Source organism: Callithrix jacchus, chromosome 2 (genome assembly GCF_049354715.1).
Source record: "Callithrix jacchus isolate 240 chromosome 2, calJac240_pri, whole genome shotgun sequence".
In the NCBI taxonomy this organism is placed as follows: domain Eukaryota; kingdom Metazoa; phylum Chordata; class Mammalia; order Primates; family Cebidae; genus Callithrix; species Callithrix jacchus.
Genome location: NC_133503.1, coordinates 24,927,506 through 24,948,392, shown reverse-complemented (window position 1 = coordinate 24,948,392; position 20,887 = coordinate 24,927,506). Strand labels below are relative to the sequence as shown.

Sequence of the window (20,887 nt, the reverse complement as noted above, 5' to 3'; positions counted from 1 at the left end):
CCCCCATCTTTCCAATTATTACTTTCTCTAGTCTTTCTAATAATATCAGGTCCATAATCACCAGTAGTCTCAACACAGAACACATAGCCATTTAAAAGTTCATAATTAATCCAATAAAAAATGTACTCTCAAAGAAAAAAATAACCCTCCATTTTGCCTAGAAAACTGAATGTGATCATTTTTTTATGTAAGTTTCTGAAAAAAAAAAAAACTTAGTCACTGTGTTTTAAAATCTGCTATTCTGTAACATAAGTTTTTAATTATCCCATGTAAATATTTAGGAGTAGAATTACTGTGTAATATGTTGGGTGTATGTTTAACTTATAAGAAATTGCCAAATTGGTTTTCCTGAGTAGCTATACCATTTTCATTCACACTACCTTTGTAATTCCCATTGCTCCACATCCTTACCACACTTTGTCTTGCCAGAGTGGTTTTTATTTGGCCAATTCTAGTAGGTATGTAGTGATATCATATTATGATTTTAATTTGCATTTGCCTAATGGGTAATGGCTAATGATGTTGAACCTCTTTTCCTGTGCTTGTCTGACACCTCAAAAAGTTAGATCCATCTCTAAAGTATTATGCTAAATGAACTGTATATGTCTCTAATTATATTCTTGAAAGAAAAATCTTCAATGATGAATAACAGATCACTTTTAAGGAGTAGAGGGTTTTGTTGTGGTGGTGATGGTTTGCTTTTTGTTTTGTTCTTGTGAGTACCATGAGTACCATTCAAACTAAGAATACTGATTTGGGTAGCACTTGTGGTACTTGAGAGAACTAACATGTATGTTAAAACGTATATAAATATACACTTGAAAAGGTCCATTATACTGTATGATAACTTAAAAACAAAACTATCATTCTGTAACCTAATCATTACATTTAAAAGATATTCCCTGCCATTAGATATTTGTGGAAATTTCCTTATAATAAAGTATAAGATAATTGGGCTTAAAATTTCAAAAATTTTATGGGGAGAAATAAAATTTCATATATGAACTAATACTCTGACTTCTTGTTAATTTTGTATACAATTTTTAATCTCTGTTTCACTATTTGCCTGGATTTATACACAGATTAGGTTAAATAAAAAACCTTATGGGCAGTATAATTTCCTTATAATAGGAAATTAGTACACTTTTATCAATGCTCTCTATGAGAATTCCTTCAAATTTTAAACATTCAATTAATGACCAAATCATAATAATTAACCTGTAATTCAGCAAGAGTCTTTGCCATTTATTAGATGGAAAGCATTTAGTTCTATGAAAACAAATCTATTTATATACATTAGTTAAATATAATGCAATAATTTTATTACAATGCCATGAGTATGTTTTAAATCACTGACCTAATAGCAGAATCAGTAACTGGTTCTTAATATTGCTAAGATTTTGCAATAGGCTGGAGAACAACATGTTATATAACTTAGAGGAAGCTGAAAGTAGCACTAGAGTTAATTGTCAAGTAACTGGAAACTGGTAGGTAAAATGCAATCCTCATCATTCCCCAGAGCATATAAGTACACTTTCCCCTAAGAATGAAACTCGTGATACTAGTATATAAAGTTTTTCCCCGATCTAAACTCCTTACCTGAAATACAATTCAGATTACTTACAATGGTTTTGAGGTAATGCATTAGGAAATAGCTTTCTGCCTTCTAATTTCTTCCCCCTTTTTCATTCTCAATCAGTCTTCTAGCCACCTGGACCTTCTATTCATTCTTAAATTAAATTAAGCTCTTTTTTCATTGGGGAATCCTTGTACCTGCTTTTACCTATGATGATAATGGTCTTCCTTCAAACTTTTCATTGGTGGGTTATTTTCCTCCTCTCATAGTCTCAACTTCTTATCCATTATTCATAATTGCCTTTCCTGGCCAGTATATGCAAAGTAAAATTTCCTTGATTATTTTCATCATGCCACACTTGTAAGTTATATCATCAACCCTATTACAATTTGATGTTTATTTAATTTGTTTGTTTACTGTCTGCTTTCCCACAGACAGCAAGGTCTATTTCCTAGTATACTGCCAAGCAAGTATTAGAAACTCAATACAGGAAGGCAGGAAGCAGGCAGGAAGGAATTTGTCCACCTTGCATTTATATTCATTCTACATTTAACACAGTACCTCAGAGCTCAACAAGGGTCAAATGGCATCCTATGTTAGCTTATTACAAGAGAAAAGTAAACTGAATCGTGTGGATTTATGGGTTAAAAATGTAAAAGTTAGCCGAGCATGGTGGTGTGCCCCTGGAATCTCAGCACTCGAGAGGCTGAGGTGAGAGATTTGCTTGAACCCAGGAGTCAGAGGCTGCAGTGAGCTGAGATCGAGCCACTGAACTCCAGCGTGGGTGACAGAGTGAGACCTCATCTCAATAAAAATAAATAAATAAATAAAATAAAAATAAAAAAACAATGTTTGAGTATAAGATGTGTTTCTGAGTACACAACTACCTTGTATCAGAGTCAATAAGTAAAATAAATCAATATATAGGCATGATATTGTCTCTAAGTTAATTTATAAAAGCAGTGTTATATATCATTACATTATATATAATATATTATATTTTAAAAATTATGTCCTTATTTTAGAAAATAGGCTTTACAAGAGCAAGGACTATGTTTGACTTCTCAGTGCCATATCTTTAGCAGCTGGCATGGTGCTAAGAACATAGTGGATAGGACTTCATAAAAATGTCATTAACAAAATAGATAGGAATTCTGGAGGGTATAGTTTTGGTCACCTGAAACAGAGTATACAACGCCTACTTCTAATCTTGTGCTTTACGTGCATTTGCCCTTTTCTGATATATTTTATTGCAAATTAAACAACTGTGAAGAATCTGCTAAGAGTAATAATCAAGACAAGAGTAATAATCAAGAGTAATAACACTTGGTATATCACTTACAACCTGAAAAGTAAAAGAGACTAAAATTGAATCAAGAAATCTCTCCATACTCATATGACTTTCTAGAGTTTACTGTGATGCTAAGAAACTGAGAGGCACATGCAAAGGGAAGTTGGTCTCCCAAGAGAACTCCCAACATGAACTATGGAAACTGTGTAAATGGCCTGTTGACTGCAACAGTACCTGGAAAATTACAATCAACTGTGATAGAAGTTTTGAGGAGTATGTGAGTATGCACATATTTTTGGTTTTATGGGACTGAGTTAATATTTTTGCATTTTTAAAATTATTAATTAATATGTTTAATTTAAACAAATTAAATACATTTATTAATATATAAAAGATTTTGAGGTGACTGAAAGGTTGTGGATTTTGTTTATGTAGACAAAGTCACTTTTAGTATTTCAGGCTTTAAAAAACAATAATTAGCTTAGTTAAATATTATTCCATGTATGACCTCACTTTTTAAACTTTAAATGGAAAATATTTATAACAAAATTATATCTCAAATCCTGAGCCATCATTCTGTTGAAAATTCTGTATTGAAGATGACATGCTTAGAAAAAATGGATAAGGGGTAAGATGCTGTGAAAGTAGTGCCCATAAAGGTGATAGGAAAATAATCACCTTTAAAATGATATAATTAAGTTTAGCATGGCATAACAGTATTTGTGAGGATACAATGAGAAGAACAGTTTGCAACTCAGAAGAAGGCCCTCACCAGAACCCAGTCATGCTGGCATCCTGATCTCAGACTTCTAGTCTCCAGAACTGTGAGAAAAATATTTCTGTTGTTAAGCCACATATTCTATGGTGCTTTATTTTAGCAGCAGAAGCTGACTAAGGAATCAGCTTCAAGTAGACCCTTCCCATTATGCATCAGGATGGGTCTGTATCACTAACAGAATGACAGAAGCTATAGTGTATAATTTTTGACAATTTATTGTAAAAACCATGGCTTTCATCTTGAAGACTCTCTCTCCCTCTCCCTTTCTCTCTCCTTCTTTCTTCCCCCAATCCACTCTTGTCTCCTCTCTTTCTCCAGTTCTCCAACCCCATGGAGAGCTCATAAGGCAAGAAACTGGAGCTTTCTATTAGTAGCCATATTGGAGTGAGCATGAAAGTTGATTTTTTAGCACCTTAAGATGTCCAGCATCCTGTTTAACATCTTGACTGCAATCTTATGGGGGATCTGAAACTACAATCACCAAGTTACTCATTCTTGAATTCCTGCTCCTCAGAAACTGCAAAAGTAAGTGTTTCTTATTGGAAACTGCTAACTTTTGGAGAAGTGGTTATGTAGACATAGAAAACTAATGCAAAGATGGATAATATCTAAGGCTGAAATGACTTAAAATAACATACACTGTCATACACTGAAATAGTGTTTTGCTAATTTCTTATAGTAATAATAAAATACATTCATGCTATGCCCTAGAAATTTCAAGAGTAGTAACAGATGTCTATAGCAACATTTGTACAATAACATTCATGACAGTTTTTTAAATTAGTCTCAAACTAGAAGCAGCAAGGGGATAATGGGTGAATATCTTGTAATCCATACCATGGAATTAATAATAATAATAATAATAATAATAAAAAGGAACTCATGATATATGCAAAAGCATATATCTCAAAACATCATGATGAGCAGAATTCAGGCACAAAAAGTATGCACATTGTTAATTCCATTATTATAAAGTTAAAGTTATGCAACAGAAAAAATGTAATCTATGAGAAAAGAAATAGGAAAAGAGACTACCAGGGGCAAGCAGGGATTAGAGAGTAGAAGAATGATGGTAATTAAAGGAATACAATAAAGCATGCTGTTGTGATGGAAACATCACACACACACACACACACACACACACACACACACACACAAACACAGTGGTGGCAGTCATACTGCTGCATACATTTGGAAAAAACTCATCTATCTATTAAATTCTGAATAATTTATTGAATCTAAATTATGTCTTTAAGAAATAGCTGTGGAGAAAAGTCTATTATGTGATGAGGGAATTGGAAGAGAGCAAAAAGATATTCAGAAGGGTATTTTGGGTACAGTGACCCAGGTGACAGATGATGTGGAATTTTGTTCTACGATCAGATGTATGAGGCACAAAGAAAAATGAAGTCAGTCATGACCCTGAATAGCAAAATATCAGCTTGGATTGTTTAATTCCTTGTTATTCCCCAGATTCCTTAACCACTGCTTCCATTTCATGTTGTCCAATACAGACTTGACCATCAAGAGTAGCAACTCGAGTTTGCTCTGAATAAAGAGTTGAATAAATTTGCATAGCAACTAAGGGATAATGGTTTACAATATCTTTGGGAAAATATCCTTCTTTATATACAGTGGCAAAATTATCTCCAGGAAGCAGTCTTGTATGACAAGATATATTTTCTCATTTAAGTAGGAACTATTCCACATTGTTAGAGATACTATTAAGTTCAGTGTTTATATAGGCATTCTCAAAACTTAAGGACTTCTACCCAATTTGCTTATCTCATACAAGTCAAAGCAAGAAACCGGAGAATTATAAAAGTTGTATTTAAAAAATCACTCTTCTACACTCCCTCAAAGTTCAGAGTTTCACAGGGGTGTGGAGACTACCTGTGCTTCCAGGGATATATCAGGAGATAAATAATGACTTGTATTAGTAACAAAAACAACAATAACAATAACTAACAAAAATAACACCATGTAAAGGTCACTTACCATGTGTCCCTTACTGTCAATTCCTATTCAAAATAAACTTATAGAATATTATTATCTTTCTTTTTATTTGAGACATGGTCTCACTGTGTCACCCAGGCATGAGTACAGTGGTGCAAATATGGCTCACTGCAGCCCTGAACTCCTGGGCTGAAGTGATCCTCCTGCCTTAGCCTCCCAAGAAGTTAGGACCACAAGTATGCACTACCATGCCCAGCTACTTTTTTGCTTTTTTCAAATAGGGTCTCGCCATGTTGCCCAAGCCAGTTTGGAACTCGTTGGCTCAAGCAATGTTCCCAAGTCAGCTTCCCAAGTCTTCTTCTTTTTATATGAAGAGATAGAAGCTAACTGAAACGAGTTGACTGAGGGCATCAAATTGAACCCTGATCAAGCACATCTCCATTGCTTATGCTATTTAAAGTATATTATGCTGTGGAACCTGCTTGCTTATTTTCTTTTATTTTTTTTTCCTGACAGCTACATATACTGAATTAGAGTGAGATGCTATAAAAAGGTTGAAAATATTTCCTTTTTTTGAAAAGAATACAAATTTGGGGGGAAATGAGTTCAATTTTTGTTAAGTAATTAAGCATATAATTATTGAACATCTATTATAGGCTAGGCATGCTATGAAAGGTGGGTTATATCAATGGCCTCTCTGCCCTTATGCGTCCTGGCTTCTAGCTTAGAGAGATAGAAAATAAAAAAGTAAAAATAGCAAACCAAAAATAACATATTTTTTTGAATTAATCACTAAAGGCTATAAGTAAGTACTAAGGCAAAGTAAAGCAGAGAGGATTAGAGGACTTGGGAGTACAAGGTGGAGTGGAGTTTGCAATGTTACATTGAGTGGTAAGTGCAGGCCTTGTTGAGAAGGTGAGGATTTTGATCAAAACTTAAAAGAAATGAGTTAATCAGTGGATATGTGACAGAAATTCATTGCACAGGGAACAGAATAGTATACAAAATTTTTCATGTGTTATCATGACAAATTTCCTGAGAAAAGTAGATAAAATTTCCTGAGAAAAGTAGATGACAAACGTCATATTCTTATTTAATGTACATATGGTAGACTGCTAAGAAGAAACAGAACTTTCTGGAAAAGATTAATAAAACAGCCCTGGGTTATTTTTCTTTCCCCCACCTTGCAGCTATGTGATAGGAGTTTAGGGATTAAACAAGAGAGGAGTATTTGTGGAAGAGAGTTACTGGCCTAGAGTAGAAGGAGCTGTTCAATTTCGTATCTCCTGCCATAGTGGGAGGTAGCTCCACTTCGGCCTTGAGGTAAGTGAAAAGGAAGTCAGGAAATGTACTCATAAATGTCCACCATAAAAAAAGACTAAGAGACCAATTCTTATCTCTAATTCAAACACAAAAATGTTTACAACCTCTTAGCATTCTCGGAACAAAGAGTGGCTAAATAATTCTTAGGGAAATTTGGCCTGTATTCTCTATAATGGAGAAATCCCAGAATTGGCTTAAATACAATTCCTTTCATAAATTAAGAAAGTGTACATTCATTTCTACTTTCATTTTTAGAGTTGCTTTCCTCAATTATGTATCTCAAGTGTGTTTCCAAAAAACAATTTATAAAAACATCTGATTAACAACAAATAAAGAACACGTGAAGGCATCAATCATTTATTTTTTCCCATCATGATTATATTGACATATTATATTCATTTTATTTATATAAATATACAGTAAGTTCTGTAATTTATTTAGGCGTGTTTAAGTAAATACACATTGTTTATTTGTATTTCTACATAGACTTTGGTTTTACAGCAACACTTGGGTTCATGGCAGGGTTTCAGTTACTACAAAGGATCTTTGCTTTAAAACATCCTATGTTTTCCCCAGGATTATGTTATTTGGTACTTATGTGGTTTCCTTTATGAACAGGTGGAGAGTGAAGTATTAGTGCTACTTATTTAGCATTTACATGGTATTTTATCTATGCAGAGTTATACAATGATTTTTATAATAATATAGAATTATTACCATAGTTTGTGCTCTTATATCATAATACTGTAGGGATTAATATGATTTGGAGTTAAGTTTTATTTTTACCCTAAACCACTAATGTGTAATGTAAAAGAAGCTTTTTATTTCCTTTTTAAAGGATATTTATTCTCTAGTGTGTGGAACAAATGAATAGGAAATAACCCTCCTGAGTAATGCAAGGTAGAGGAGACTTTTACATCTCTAAACAACCAAAGTATTTTCTTACATTTTGAAAGAAAGGGTGTGACTATACTTGTGCAATGTGTTTATTGCGCTATGAATTCAAGGAGGAAGTCTTAATTCTGTCCTACAGGAAATATTAAAGGATCCTTGGACAAGTCCCTTTGTCTCTCAATATCTCATTTTCTACAGTTGTCAGAAGAAAATATTATCTTTTTCATCTAACTCATGAGTCTACTGAGAGACTAAAACTGTGAATGCAAACATCCTGGAAAAATGTAAAACCCCTATTGCTTTCTAGAAATTATAACTTCTTATTCCTCTAGATATGGAAACTTAAGAGCCTTCATGTTGTTACCACATAGCAAAGTTAATTAAGCAGTTGCTAGTATGATTGGGTTGATTAAAATATGTCATCCTTCAATATCTACATATTAAAACTATACATATCTATATATGAAGTTGTAAAGTTATTTCCACTTTAATATTGAGTATAGTTGCTTCACTTTTGTCTTTCACTTTTCTAAGAAATTTTGTAAGAAAACTGGAGGACAACATTGAGCAAGTTTCCTATAAATTTGCTCAATAGAAGGCCAGGTCTCCTCATTAAAAATGGAAAGACATGCTATCGTTAATTTTCTGGATGAATAATTAAGTGCAGGTTAAACTACGCTTTACTTACATAGACACGACCAACGGGGAAAGTGATATTCTAAATATAATTTTGGTGCAGCTCTAAATAATTTCATTTAATATGTTCTCAAATTAAAAAACAATGGACTTTCAGACTATTGCTAAGCATTTCTGTCTAGACCTTCCAATCAAAATAATAAAATGTAATGCAATATTTATGTCATTGGTGGAGATTGAGTATCTTAAACCATGCCCTTATATAAATTCTATTTTGATTTATTCAGTGGACTGAATGGATGTAAAGTATCTGTTATAGATTCTATAATCTGAAGATAGAATCAGAGAATCATAAATATTAAAACTAGTAAATATCTTACAGATAATCCAATCCACCTATTACACTTGTAGGAACACTGTTGATGGATTGAGACACCAAATTGAGTAAGAAAACACAGAAGATAATATTGACAGATCTAAAAAAAAACAGCTATTGTAATTCATATATACACACACATATATAAACATCATTTTATATATATGCATATGTGTTTACTTATATTTATATATATCCACATTCACGTTTATTATATTATGCTACTTCTAATTTTCTATTGTGTTTAAGCAAGTCATTTAATCTGTCTATAATCTTGGTTTTCTAATCTTTCAAATGTGGTTGATGATAAATACTTTGTGGAGTCATAATGAGGATTAAGTGTGTGTATGGGTGTGTGTGCATGTGTATATTACTTGATTCAGTGTATGTATAACACGACACAAGCAGGGCATGAAATTGATATTATCTTGTGACTATTTGGTTTCTGATTTTGAAGATGTCACATAGGTATCTGATAACCCAGAAGCAGAAAGCCTCATTTTCTTCTGCATGTGTACCTGAAGAAAGTATCACATCTGGCATATCTATCTCAACTGAAATCGTAAATCTGTAAGCCTTTGAATTGTGCTGACACTCAAGTGGTCAAACAATTTCTAAACTGCTCTAATTATAACTTTGATTATAATTCGATCTTCTATAATCAGCCAATTTGGCAGAATTATTTAAAGAACGATAAGTATGTATAATTCCAGTAAAGCCTACTTGTACTTAAACCAAAAAGCCTGTCTTGGAATGGCTGGAAAATTGTAGTAGAGAGGTAGCCAGGACCCTAGTAACATATTTATAGCAAAGAGATACAGTATCTAAAGTTAGTCTTAACTCCCTTCCAATTTGAGCGGAAATCCTTGGCATGAAACAATTTTTTAAAGTATAGAGCGGAGTCCTCTATCATTAAAACAAATATGCTTTAAATCAATTATTTTGAGGAGAATAGCTGTTCTAAATGAATCTGGGCTATGAAAGAGACATTTATATGACAAATTATTTAAATTACTAGCCAATTTTTAACTTCTGCCTATAGTTCAGGTGTTTTGTTTAGATAGTAGCAGGCAACTGGATTCTGGGAAACACTGGGTGATAAGCTTCTATTTTCTTTCTGTTTTTCTTAAACTTTTTTGGTTAATGGTTGCCTCAGGGTAACCTCTCAAATGTGAAAGGTAGGGTAGCCCTGCCTTTCAAATAGTCTACCTAGTCTACTTCAGGATAGATTATTTGAAATGTTTTGGTTCTAACTAAAGCAATTCAGTATGCTGAGGAAATAAATTTTTTTTCTTGATGATACCAGATGAAGCATTTAGAAAAATAGGGAATAGCAAGCTTGTCTGTAGAGATTAATTCTGTAATCAAATAGGGGTATATTGAAGAATCAAAATATTTCTTCTACATGTATAGTCAGCCTGTTAAAGAACTATGTGAAATAAAATTATGGAATATAAACACTTTAGCAGCTCATAAGAAACATCACTGAAAGCATCTTTGTTTAAGCAACAGCTAAAAATAGAAAATATTTATAAACCTTTAACTGTATTTTGTTTTCAAAACTTCAGAATGAGCTCTTCAAAGTAAGGTTTAGATGGATCATCAAAAATTCAATCCAATTTATTTCTGCTCAATCTATCCTTGAAAAATGATTCTTTATTACTCTAAGCATATTACAAAATCTTGTTTTATTTTAATAAAATAAAAACATTTCTTGTTTCACTTATTCTTATTTACTCTAAATTATTCTCTATGTTTTCCTATTTTGTTTCTTTCCTTTAGGATATTTTTACTTTGAAATGGAGTAAAGTTACATTGAAACAGTTTATAGAATTGTAAGATTTGTTTTAAAATCCATGTGCATATATATGTGGAGTACATACAGTTTTTGAATAAAAGCACATACACATTTATATATGTATATGTTTTATTTTTTGCAGCCAATATCTTCTCATACTTATTGTGGGTGTATTATTTATACTATTTATTATGTTTTATTATATGTATGATATTCTCAATGATTTATATATATATAAAATTCTTGATGTTAAATTGATTCATCATTCTCAGCTGAACAATAAAGTATGAGTAATCAGAACAGCTTTCAATATTAAAGATGTTGATAAACTACTTTTCAAAATAATCAATATATGGGCTACTTTTCTTCAAAGTGAGGTCTAGGGTACTTGTTGAAAATATTCTTATCGAATATTCCTGTTCTCCACCCAAGACATAATGATTCAAAATCATTTAGTGTATAGTGTAGGAATCTCCATGTTGTAAGTTCCCTATGACAGCACAAGATATGTGAATGTTTCAAAAATTTTGAATTTCAGAAATTATTTCACTTATAAGAGGAGATATTAGCTATTAGTAGTCTCACTTTGGTGCTTTATTTTTCTCCTTGTTTTACTTTTGTAAAGACACAGACTAATAAACTTTGTTATTAACGATGGGGCAAACATCCTTTTGAGTTATATAAATAAAAAATCATTTTTAAAAATTTTTCTTCAACTTTCTAGGTGGTTCTGCTACTACTGTTTACCACAGAAGTATTATTCCATAGGTACTATTCTTTATGAGCTCCTAGTGTCTCAAATATTTTCCAGTTATTTATTGTCCTTCCTCAGGATAAGCTTTAGAGAGCAAAGCTTCCATTTACTTCCAGTCCTAATCAACAATTCAAATGACTTTTATTATGGGATTGTAGGAGACTGAAACTCTGATGATATTCTCTGCAACAAACAACAATGACTCCATTCCCTGTCACTACTGAGAAAATGTAAAAATTACCACTTTGGGGAGTTGCCTTTACAAATAGCTCATATTTTTTAGAGCTCTTTTAAAAAACTCATCTAACACAGTCTGTTACAAATTGAAAATTAAAATGTATCATCAAATTTACTTTTTATATGACATTGAAATGAAAAAGATGGCACTGTGGCAATAAGAACACATCTTAAATAGTATATTATTATGAACTAGAGTAAATTTAAACATGTTTTGGTTAAAATAGGGCTACTGGAGATAAAACACATAATATTATTAACTATATAGTTAGACAGTTGTTTACAAAGATGGAGATGAGTCAAAAAGAAAGACATTCCCTCGTGTCTTGTCTAGATTTTAATCCACAGGTTTCATTAATGGTAGAAATAGGGAAAAGATATTTTTCATTAGTAAGTAAATTAGAAAATAGACATTTTCTAATTTCTGAAACAAATTAAGTTTAACAGCAATCCACAAACTTAAATATAAAAATGGGTTCAAATTTTGAATCAAAAAAGGATTTTTTCAGGATTTCACGAAATTGTATTACATGTAAAACTGTTTCCAGTAAAAGGGCCTCTCCTATTTTGAGAGAGCTACTGAAATTTTATACTTCTAATGAAAATACATTGTATTTTTACAGTAAATTAGGAATTTATAAAAACTGCTGGAAGAGTTAAGCAGACTCTCTCTGCTTAGAAACTCCAAAGCGAGGCTTTCACTCCTTGTTTTGCTTGGGTCTCTTTATCATAAATCTTTATGTCTTATTACCCATCCTAGAGAAGAGGGGGCCAGAGAAGTTGACTAGATAGTTTCAACAATATGTTTTTTTAAGTTTAACCTCCATCTCTTTCAACTCCTTTTGTTACAACTACAATGTAAGATTGTTAACTCACAAAAAATGTTAGGAAAATGTCTTGATATTTTCTATAGCTAGTTTTTGTTTGGTTGTTTCTTTATATTGGTAGAATGTGAGAGGTATATTTATAGAACTTTATTTCAAAATGAAAGCATAGAAGAATGCAAGTAATGTAAATGTGGACCTCTGACATGCCTTTGGTCCTAGTTAGAAAGCTTGGAGCGTAGGGGAGGTGTTTAGGTAGGTAGACGACTAGTCAACTAAGCTGCATGGATGGTGACTCCTGTAATACTTTTGGCTCAAGGAAGTTCAAGGAAATTTAAATACCAGGCACTTCAGAGCACACACATTTTCAGGGTTTTCAGAGTCCAGTCTCCAGCCTTTCCTTTTTATCTATTTCGTGCAGCAAGGTTTTAAAGCATTAATGCATACTTCACAATTTTGGCATCACATTCACCTGGTTCAGCGTATTTTCCAACACTGCAGCAAGATCAACTCTTTTCCAGGCATACATTCCCCTATGCAATCATTTAACTACATTCTCCACCCTACGCCAAATAGTTCTCCTCCCATATCAAGGAGGAGGTAGAGGTAATCAGATCAGGGTCTTTAGATTTTATTAGTGCCCCGTGGCTTCATTGGCCTTCTGTCTGACTGTGTGGATACCCTATGTATATATAGAGACATTCTATCAGGTTAAACAAGCCTCTCTCCCTTTGGCCCCAACCAGGACTGCTGTCCCTGGTGCTGAACCATGTTTGCACAAGGGGAGTTGGTTGTCTGGTCAGTGGGGCTGGATGTAAAACCTGGCTGAGTGACCTTAAGAATGCCCGGTTCAAAAGCAAAGGATGCCTTAGTACACAGACACAGGGCCGCTCGCCGCCCCCTCCCCCAGCTCCCTCACACATATCCCTCGGGTGTGCGCCGGGACCCCATTTGTAAATTTCTTCTTCAGACCCCCACCCACAACGCTTGCAACATGGCCTCAAATGCTGGCGTGTATCAGCACAGCCCACTCCGACATCAGATTGCAGTAATGTCAAAATGCTACTCCTCAGATATTAAGTCATTATGAGGTTACCTTTTCCACTCTAAAGCCAAACAACAACAACAAAAAAAATCCAAAAAATTAATACATTAACAAAAGTGACCTTCCACTTTTCTCCTTCCAGTCCCCGCCCCATGTATTCACTCTCCCCTAAATTATAAAGCCTCACGTCCTAGAAGAGTGTTTTAAATCTGGGTGGTCTCCCGAGTTCCCCCTCCCCACCCCTTCCCCCCACCTCTTTAGAGCAAAACGACGCCAAAAAGGGCACATCTTACCCAGGATATAGCGACAGCAGGAGCAGAATCCACACCGTCATTTTCTGTGAAAATACAGGAGTCGAGTAGACTGAGCTTCCTGTGCTCCATATATTTGGCGAACTCATCGCTTTTTTTTTTTTTCTCCTCTCGCCTCTTGCCTCTTGGTTGCAGAAGAATCCCTCCCCTTTGTATTATTCTTATGCTTATGATCTGATGGTGGCTCCCCCCATCTGCTTCTAGTAGGTCCCGTCACTGGGGAGATGGATTGCTACCAGCTTTGGGAATTAATATTCAGGGGGCAGAGATAAGATCAGCACAAACGCTTGCAGATGCCATCAAAGCGTCACTCTGGCAGCGGCTTCCAAGTCTGGGGGAGTAATATCATCGAGGCAGGGGGAGGGTACAGGGAGAGACTCACACGGAGACAAATAAGGGAGAGGGAAAGACGCGCACACTCCTGTATACTCATACCCCTCACACATACACGTTCTCCCCCAGGTCCATCGCTTTGGGTTTATCTAGCTGTTTGTTATGATTGTTTTTCCTTTTAGAGGGGGCAGTTCCCTGTGCGTGTGGGCGTATTTAAAATAAGCAGGAAAAAATCATTAAAGACTCTGCGTGATTAACTATCACGCCGATTAACTATGAGGTCAAAGTGGAAGTGATGCACGCTGCTGCAGCACGAATTAACACATGCGTGTTGTCTTTCCAAAGCTTTTTAACCCTTTACTGCACACACAAGCATGCGGGGACTGGCATTCATGGGGACAAGAGATGCTTTAGCAAGCCCAGAAACTACATCACCAATGACAGAAGGTTTTTAGTCGTCAGATCTGCCAAGAATCCTTATTTTAAACTCGTACAGTCTTAGAAATCATGGTTGCATTGTTAGAGCTGGGGGAACAGACAGTGGGGGAAGTGTGAGTGTCTCAGTAAGCCATCCTGTAGGCAGACAGATTGGTGAATTCAATTTGAATGAGGGAAGAAAACATTGATAGAGTTAAAAGACATGGAGAAATTCTATGCTACTCAGAATTCATTCCTCCCTTGTCCATCCTCCAACCCCAGTAATAATGTAAACACACAAAACTGCTTGAAGTTTGACAAATGTAATTGCATGGGGATAGCTGCTTGAGTAAAAATTACATACCACAATCTTTGTGGTAGAATGTGAAAGGGGGGTGCTTTTTGAAGGAAGGGTGGGCTAAGGGGTATAATCGGGGATCATTTAACAATGCAAAGGGATTTGTTTGTTAGGGGGTGGGTTGACTTTTTGCTCTTCTTTGTAATAATCCTGAAAGTTTATATGTTGGATGAATGATATTAGCATGCTTCTTTCTTGCCTAGAATGTTACCATGGATACTAATATATAGAAGATACCCCTTTATATCAAACTGGTTCATTCACCACAGAGGAAATCATTTTCATTAGTCATGGAAAAGAAAGAGGGAGAGTGTTTCATGGTTCCTTAAATGCAAGATACCACCATGAAGGCGTGCAGGAAGCAGTACTGGTGATGAGGTCTAATCTGAGCCCTTTGTGCAAAGTGACAAGGAGTTGTCTCAAAATAAGTACCTTTCCTGCAAGAAAAAGGTCTTCCAAGAATGGAACTTGAGTAAGGAGTCCAGGAGACATAGGAATAAACATGAGAAAATCAGGTCTACACTCCATCACTAATACTAAAATATACTCAAAGAATGTAGGAAGAATTACCAGTGGCTGATGCTCATCACATGGACTGAGGAGATGCATTCTGACAACGAAGCAAAAACATCCTGACAGACCCACCTGGAATTCTGCATGGCTTTATAACTCTGCCTTAGGCAGAGTTATCCTTAAGACATTTAGACAAAAAATCCAATGAAAACCACAGTGCAGTGGTTTTTTTCAAGTGTAGTTTTCAAGTGGTTTTTTATTCAAGTGCAGTTTTGACTTTTTTTCTATTGGGATTAAAATGGAGGCAGAGTAAACATAAATCCCCTTTCTATGTAAATCTCTTTTTCTCTGCTGCACTGTGAAGGCATTTTCCTATTCTTTAATTTTTATTTGTTTAATTTAGAGGCAAAGTCTTGTTTTGACAGCCAGCCTGGAATACAGTGGGATGATCACAGCTCACTGTAACCTAAAACTCGTGAGCTCAAGCAATCTTCCTGCCTCAATCTCCTAAGAAGCTGGGACTATAGAACTACGTCAATATGCCTGGCTAATATCATGCCCCTTCTTATATTCACAATTTTTTTAGTGTCTCTTTTTTTTTAAGTTATACTTTAAGTTCTGGGGTACATTTGCAGATCTTGCAGGATTGTTACATAAGTATACACATGCCATGGTGATTTGCTGCCTCCATCCCCCCATCACCTACATTAGGTATTTCTAGCAATGTCATCCCTCCCCACTCCCCACTATTTCTTTCCTAGCCCCCTGCCCCCCAACAGACCCCAGTGCATGATGTTCCCTTCCTTATGTTCATATGTTCTCATTGTTCAACACTCACCTATGAGTGAGAACATACGGTGTTTGGTTTTCTGTTCTTGTGTCAGTTTGCTTGGAAAGATGGTTTCCAGCTTCATCCATGTCCCTGCAAAGGACATGAACTCATCCTTTTAATGGTATGCACAGTATTCCATGGTGTATATGTGCCACATTTTCATATTTTTTTAAAAAAAAGAGCCTCGTTTGTTTATAGCTGTATATATTTTCTTACTGAAATTATTGAATCACACTTTTGTAGGCTAAGATATGTGTGCATGTATTTACTTAAGTCCCAACAAAACCCAAGAAAGTGAGATAAATGGAAAAGATTGGCAGGTTATGAATCAGTAAAGCGGTGGAAACCACGCACACTGAAGTGCCGATACTTCATCCAAATGGAGTTGCCACTGTTCAGTTCCAATCAGAATTGCCAGAAGAAATGGAAATTGATTTGCAGGGTAAAATGTTCTAATTTTTAAAATGCAAAGGAGGCCAAAATAAGCAGGCAGGCAGGCCATAAAGCTGCAATTTTTATAGATTATATAAAATATCTATATATGACAATTCTGTTACCATACATGACATTTCCAAATTTTTGTGTAAATTTCTCAAGTGAGTTTATTTATTGTCAACCATAACGAAGTTGTGAAAATGAATGCCATCACATTCACAAAGAAGTGATTCATGTACTAATCCCTTATCTTTATAAATTAGAAGCTATTGAACGTTGGAATTTTGCTCAGCATATTAAGAGAAACCACAGAGGAAATTTTACTATTTATAGTATCTGAGTACAAATGTAATTGTGCCATTCATAGCTAGTAAGCATCAGCATGCCCATCTTTCTTATCTGCTGACTGCTCTTTTAAAAAAGTATTTTAATATATTTTCTAATATATTACAACACATGTTATATTCAATGGTGTTTATAAGAGACCTAGCAGTTTCTTCTGTTATCACGTTTGAGCTATATTCTTGCCCATTTTTAAGATTGTAGTTCTAATAAATAAAATAACCATTATTCAATATACATGATGCTTATCTTCTAATTGCAAATTATATATATATATATATATAATAGAGGAAGTACATAATAGAAGAAATATATATAATAGAGGAAATATATATTTTCCTCCCCATTACAAAGTTTATGTCTGAGATCCCAATGACAAAAGTTAGATTAACAATAGAAGGCATAAATATTTATTTCATTTAAGTTTTATGTGACATGGGAGCCTTTAGAAATGAAAGTTCAAAAGAAACAGGAAAAATTCTATTTTATGCTAAGTCAGATGAAGAAGTGGGTAGTTGTGTAGAAACATTATTGGACAAAAACAGATATGATCTAAAGGTCATAAGCGTGGGAACTCAGAGAGGCCTCCTAATTCAGATTCATCTCCATGTCTCTGTGTCTTCAGAGAAAAAGACATTGCTTTTCTCCAGGCACAGGGAGGACATCCCTGGGATTAGGACCTTATGACCTAATTTCAGGAGACAGTCAACTAGGTTTAATAGCCCACTGCTGGGGAAAAGGAGCGAAGGAAATTCTCTAAAGTTTTCTGTGACCTGATTCAGGAGAGAAGCAGGGCACAAGAAAGCCAGAAAGACATTCCTGCTTCTGTGGTCTTCTCAATGTCCTTCAGCTTAAAATCCTCACTATGCCAAGTTGCCATATATATATATATGTGTGTGTGTCTGTGTGTGTGTGTGTGTATTTATTTACTTATATTAACATTTGAAAAACATTGGAAAGCAAAAAGAAGAAAATTACCACCACATCTACTAATCCAAACAAGTCTTGCCAATATGTTGGAACATTGTTTTGCAAGTTAATTTTCTACGAATAAAGTTTTATTTTTGATTACAATTTGACATTGTATTATTACTACTATCTTGTGATAGTTTCTACACCCAGAAGTGAATTTTGAGGTTATAAGTTGGACAAGTTTTGTTGTTATCAAATCTCTCATTACTTAGAAAAGTAAAACATATTATTTATATTCTACTTCTTGTAGCAACAAAGTAGACTATTTATAGGTAATAATTATTACTGCTGGACAAAATATTAAATAAGCAAATATGTCAAGCAGTAGGATGCTGCTGAAAGGAGGCAGAAAGTGAAAAGATATGGGCAATAAGAGAGGAAATTGAGGCCAGGTGAGGTGGCTCACGCCTGTAACCCCCACACTTTGGGAGGCTAAGGAGGGCAGATCACCTGACATCAGAAGTTCAAGACCAGCCTGACCAACATGGTGAAACCTTGTCTATACTAAAAATACAAAAAATTAGCTGGGCATGGTGGTGCGCACCTCTAATCCCAGCTACTCAGGAGACTGAGGAAAGAGCATCGCTTGAACCTGGGATGGGGAGGTTCCAGTGAACCGAGATTGCGCCATTGCCCTCCAGCCTGGGCAACAAGAGTGAAACTCTGTCTCGAGAGAGATAGGAAATTGAATTGGATGAGATCTAAGATTTTGTGGCTTTTCCCCTGTGGAAACTTCCTGGTTTTAGCACAGGAAGTCCAACATCCAGGAAGTCCTTCCATCCTGGAAATGCAGGATGGTTACAATCAGCAGAAGGCAGCAATCTTACTGGCTTGAGGTTTAAGAGGAAACTTTGGGCTGCCAGAGCAGCTCACATGAGGAGGGAAATCACAGACAGAAAGATAAGACTCCACATGTGTATGTAAATTGCCCTTAAATTTCATTTGTTTTTACGTGGAAATGGAGAAAAGACAACAAGAATCCCAGATGAAAGCAAAAATTGAGAGACTGAAAAAGTTGAGCAAATATTTCAGCTGCCACTCGCTGCAGGAGATACAGGATTGGAAGTTTAAATTCCAATAAGTTAAAAGATCTTCTTAAACCTCTCTGACATTCCTTCAAAACCCAGAAGGACCGTAACCTTTATCTGTTCTAAAAGTTAAAACAGATTAATTTATTCTAAGCCTAAAGACAAAACCGAGATTCACCAACCTGAAAAGAGTATAAAACAAATTTTCAGAAAGATTAAGGTAATTTATCAATGATTTAACTGGTACTATATACAATAAAAATTAATAGGAATCAATCTGAGGAATATAACAAATCAGAATGTAATTAATGTAGAAAATGTCTGGTACATTGTTTAAAAAATGTCACAAAACAGTATATGATAATAGGATACACACACACACATATATATGTATATATATATATGTATATATATATAGATGGATGGATGGGTGTGTGAGCATATATATATTTTTAATGGGCACAGGCAAAACCTGAGACACTCCAGATACTACAGTTAACAGATAAGGATATTCAAGCAACCACCATAAAGTAGTTTAAGAACTTAAAGAAAAAATTGGTAATGATGTTTATATGGTCAAATAAGTTAGCAGTATTAAATCTCAGCAGGTAAATCAAAATTATTTATATTATCGAGACAGAGTGTCACTGTGTCATACAAATTGAAGTGCAGTGGCATGATCTCAGCTCGCTGCAACCTCCATCTCCCAGGTTCAAGCAATTCTCCTGCTTTAGCCTCCCAATTGGGATTGCAGGCGCCCACCACCACACCCGGCTAATTTTTGTAGTTTTAGTAGAGACAGGGTTTCATTATTTTGGCCAGACTGGTCTCAAACTGCTGACTTCATGTGATCTGCCAGTCTCAGCCTCCCAGAATGCTGGGATTACAGAAATTAGCCACTGTGACTGGCTGGGATGATTGTTCTTTTAAAAAGCAAAATGGAAATTGTAGAACTGAAATTTTTAATGCCTGAAAAGAACAAATCACTGCATAATTTTTAATAGTGGATTGCCAATTGCAGAATAGCATGTAAAGAAATTATCAGCAAAACTCGAATACAGATTAATAAAAATTATCCAATATTTTAAAAATCAGAAAAACATTAAAAACAAAAATAAAAGAGACAGTAGTTAACTGTGATATGACATCAAACATCCTAATAAAGTTGTGTAGAGGGAGAAGAAAGAAAGAACTAAGCAGAAAAATACTTAATAATGGGCAACATTTTTCCAAAATTGCTGGAAAATATTAACATATAGATCCAAGAAGCTTAGTAGACCCAAAGCAGAGTAAACACCATAAAAATGACATGTAGGGACTTTATAGTCACACATCCAGAAACTAAAGATACTTTGAAATTTGGAAAGCACCCAGAGAAAGATGAACTATTACAATTGCTATAAAGGTCAATAATAAAGGGACTTACCAAAACAAGTGAGGCCAGGAAATAGTGGATGACAACTTTTTTCTTCTTTCTCTTTTGTTTTTTAAGAGACAAGGTCTTGCTATGTTTTCCAGGCTGGAGCACAGTGGCTATTCTTAGGCACAATCATTGCACATGACAGCTTGGAACTCCTGGGCTCCAGCGATTCTGCCTCAGCTTCCCGAGTAGTAGAGACGACACACATGCACCACCATGCTGGCTTTTTGGATGACAACATCTTTAGAGTGCTGAAATAAAATGTATACATAGAATTCTATATCTAGTAAATAAATCCTTCAAAAATAAAAGCAAAATAAAGACATTTTCAAATAAATGAAGGCTGAGAGAATTTGTCACCAGTGAAACTGAACTAAAAATAATGCTACAGAAATTCTTTATGCAGAAAGTGACACCAGATGGAAACCCAGATCTAGA

General features: G+C 34.8%; 1 protein-coding gene across 4 annotated transcripts in view; it reads right to left on the bottom strand.

Moving 5' to 3' along the window:
* Window positions 1–20,685, bottom strand: part of GABRG2 (gamma-aminobutyric acid type A receptor subunit gamma2) — a 99,416-nt gene extending 78,731 nt beyond the window's left edge. For 2 of the 4 annotated variants that reach the window (XM_078365740.1, XM_078365741.1), the window contains exon 1: window positions 20,456–20,685. Coding sequence is in view for 2 of the 4 variants with exons in the window: in XM_002744135.6 (XP_002744181.1) it covers window positions 13,782–13,888 (107 nt within the window). In the remaining 2 variants the exon portion in view is untranslated. Of the gene's footprint in view, window positions 1–13,781; window positions 14,117–20,455 lie in introns of those variants that run through there. The other 2 variants (XM_002744135.6, XM_002744136.6) reach the window with 1 other exon arrangement.
* Window positions 20,686–20,887: the final 202 nt, after the last annotated feature.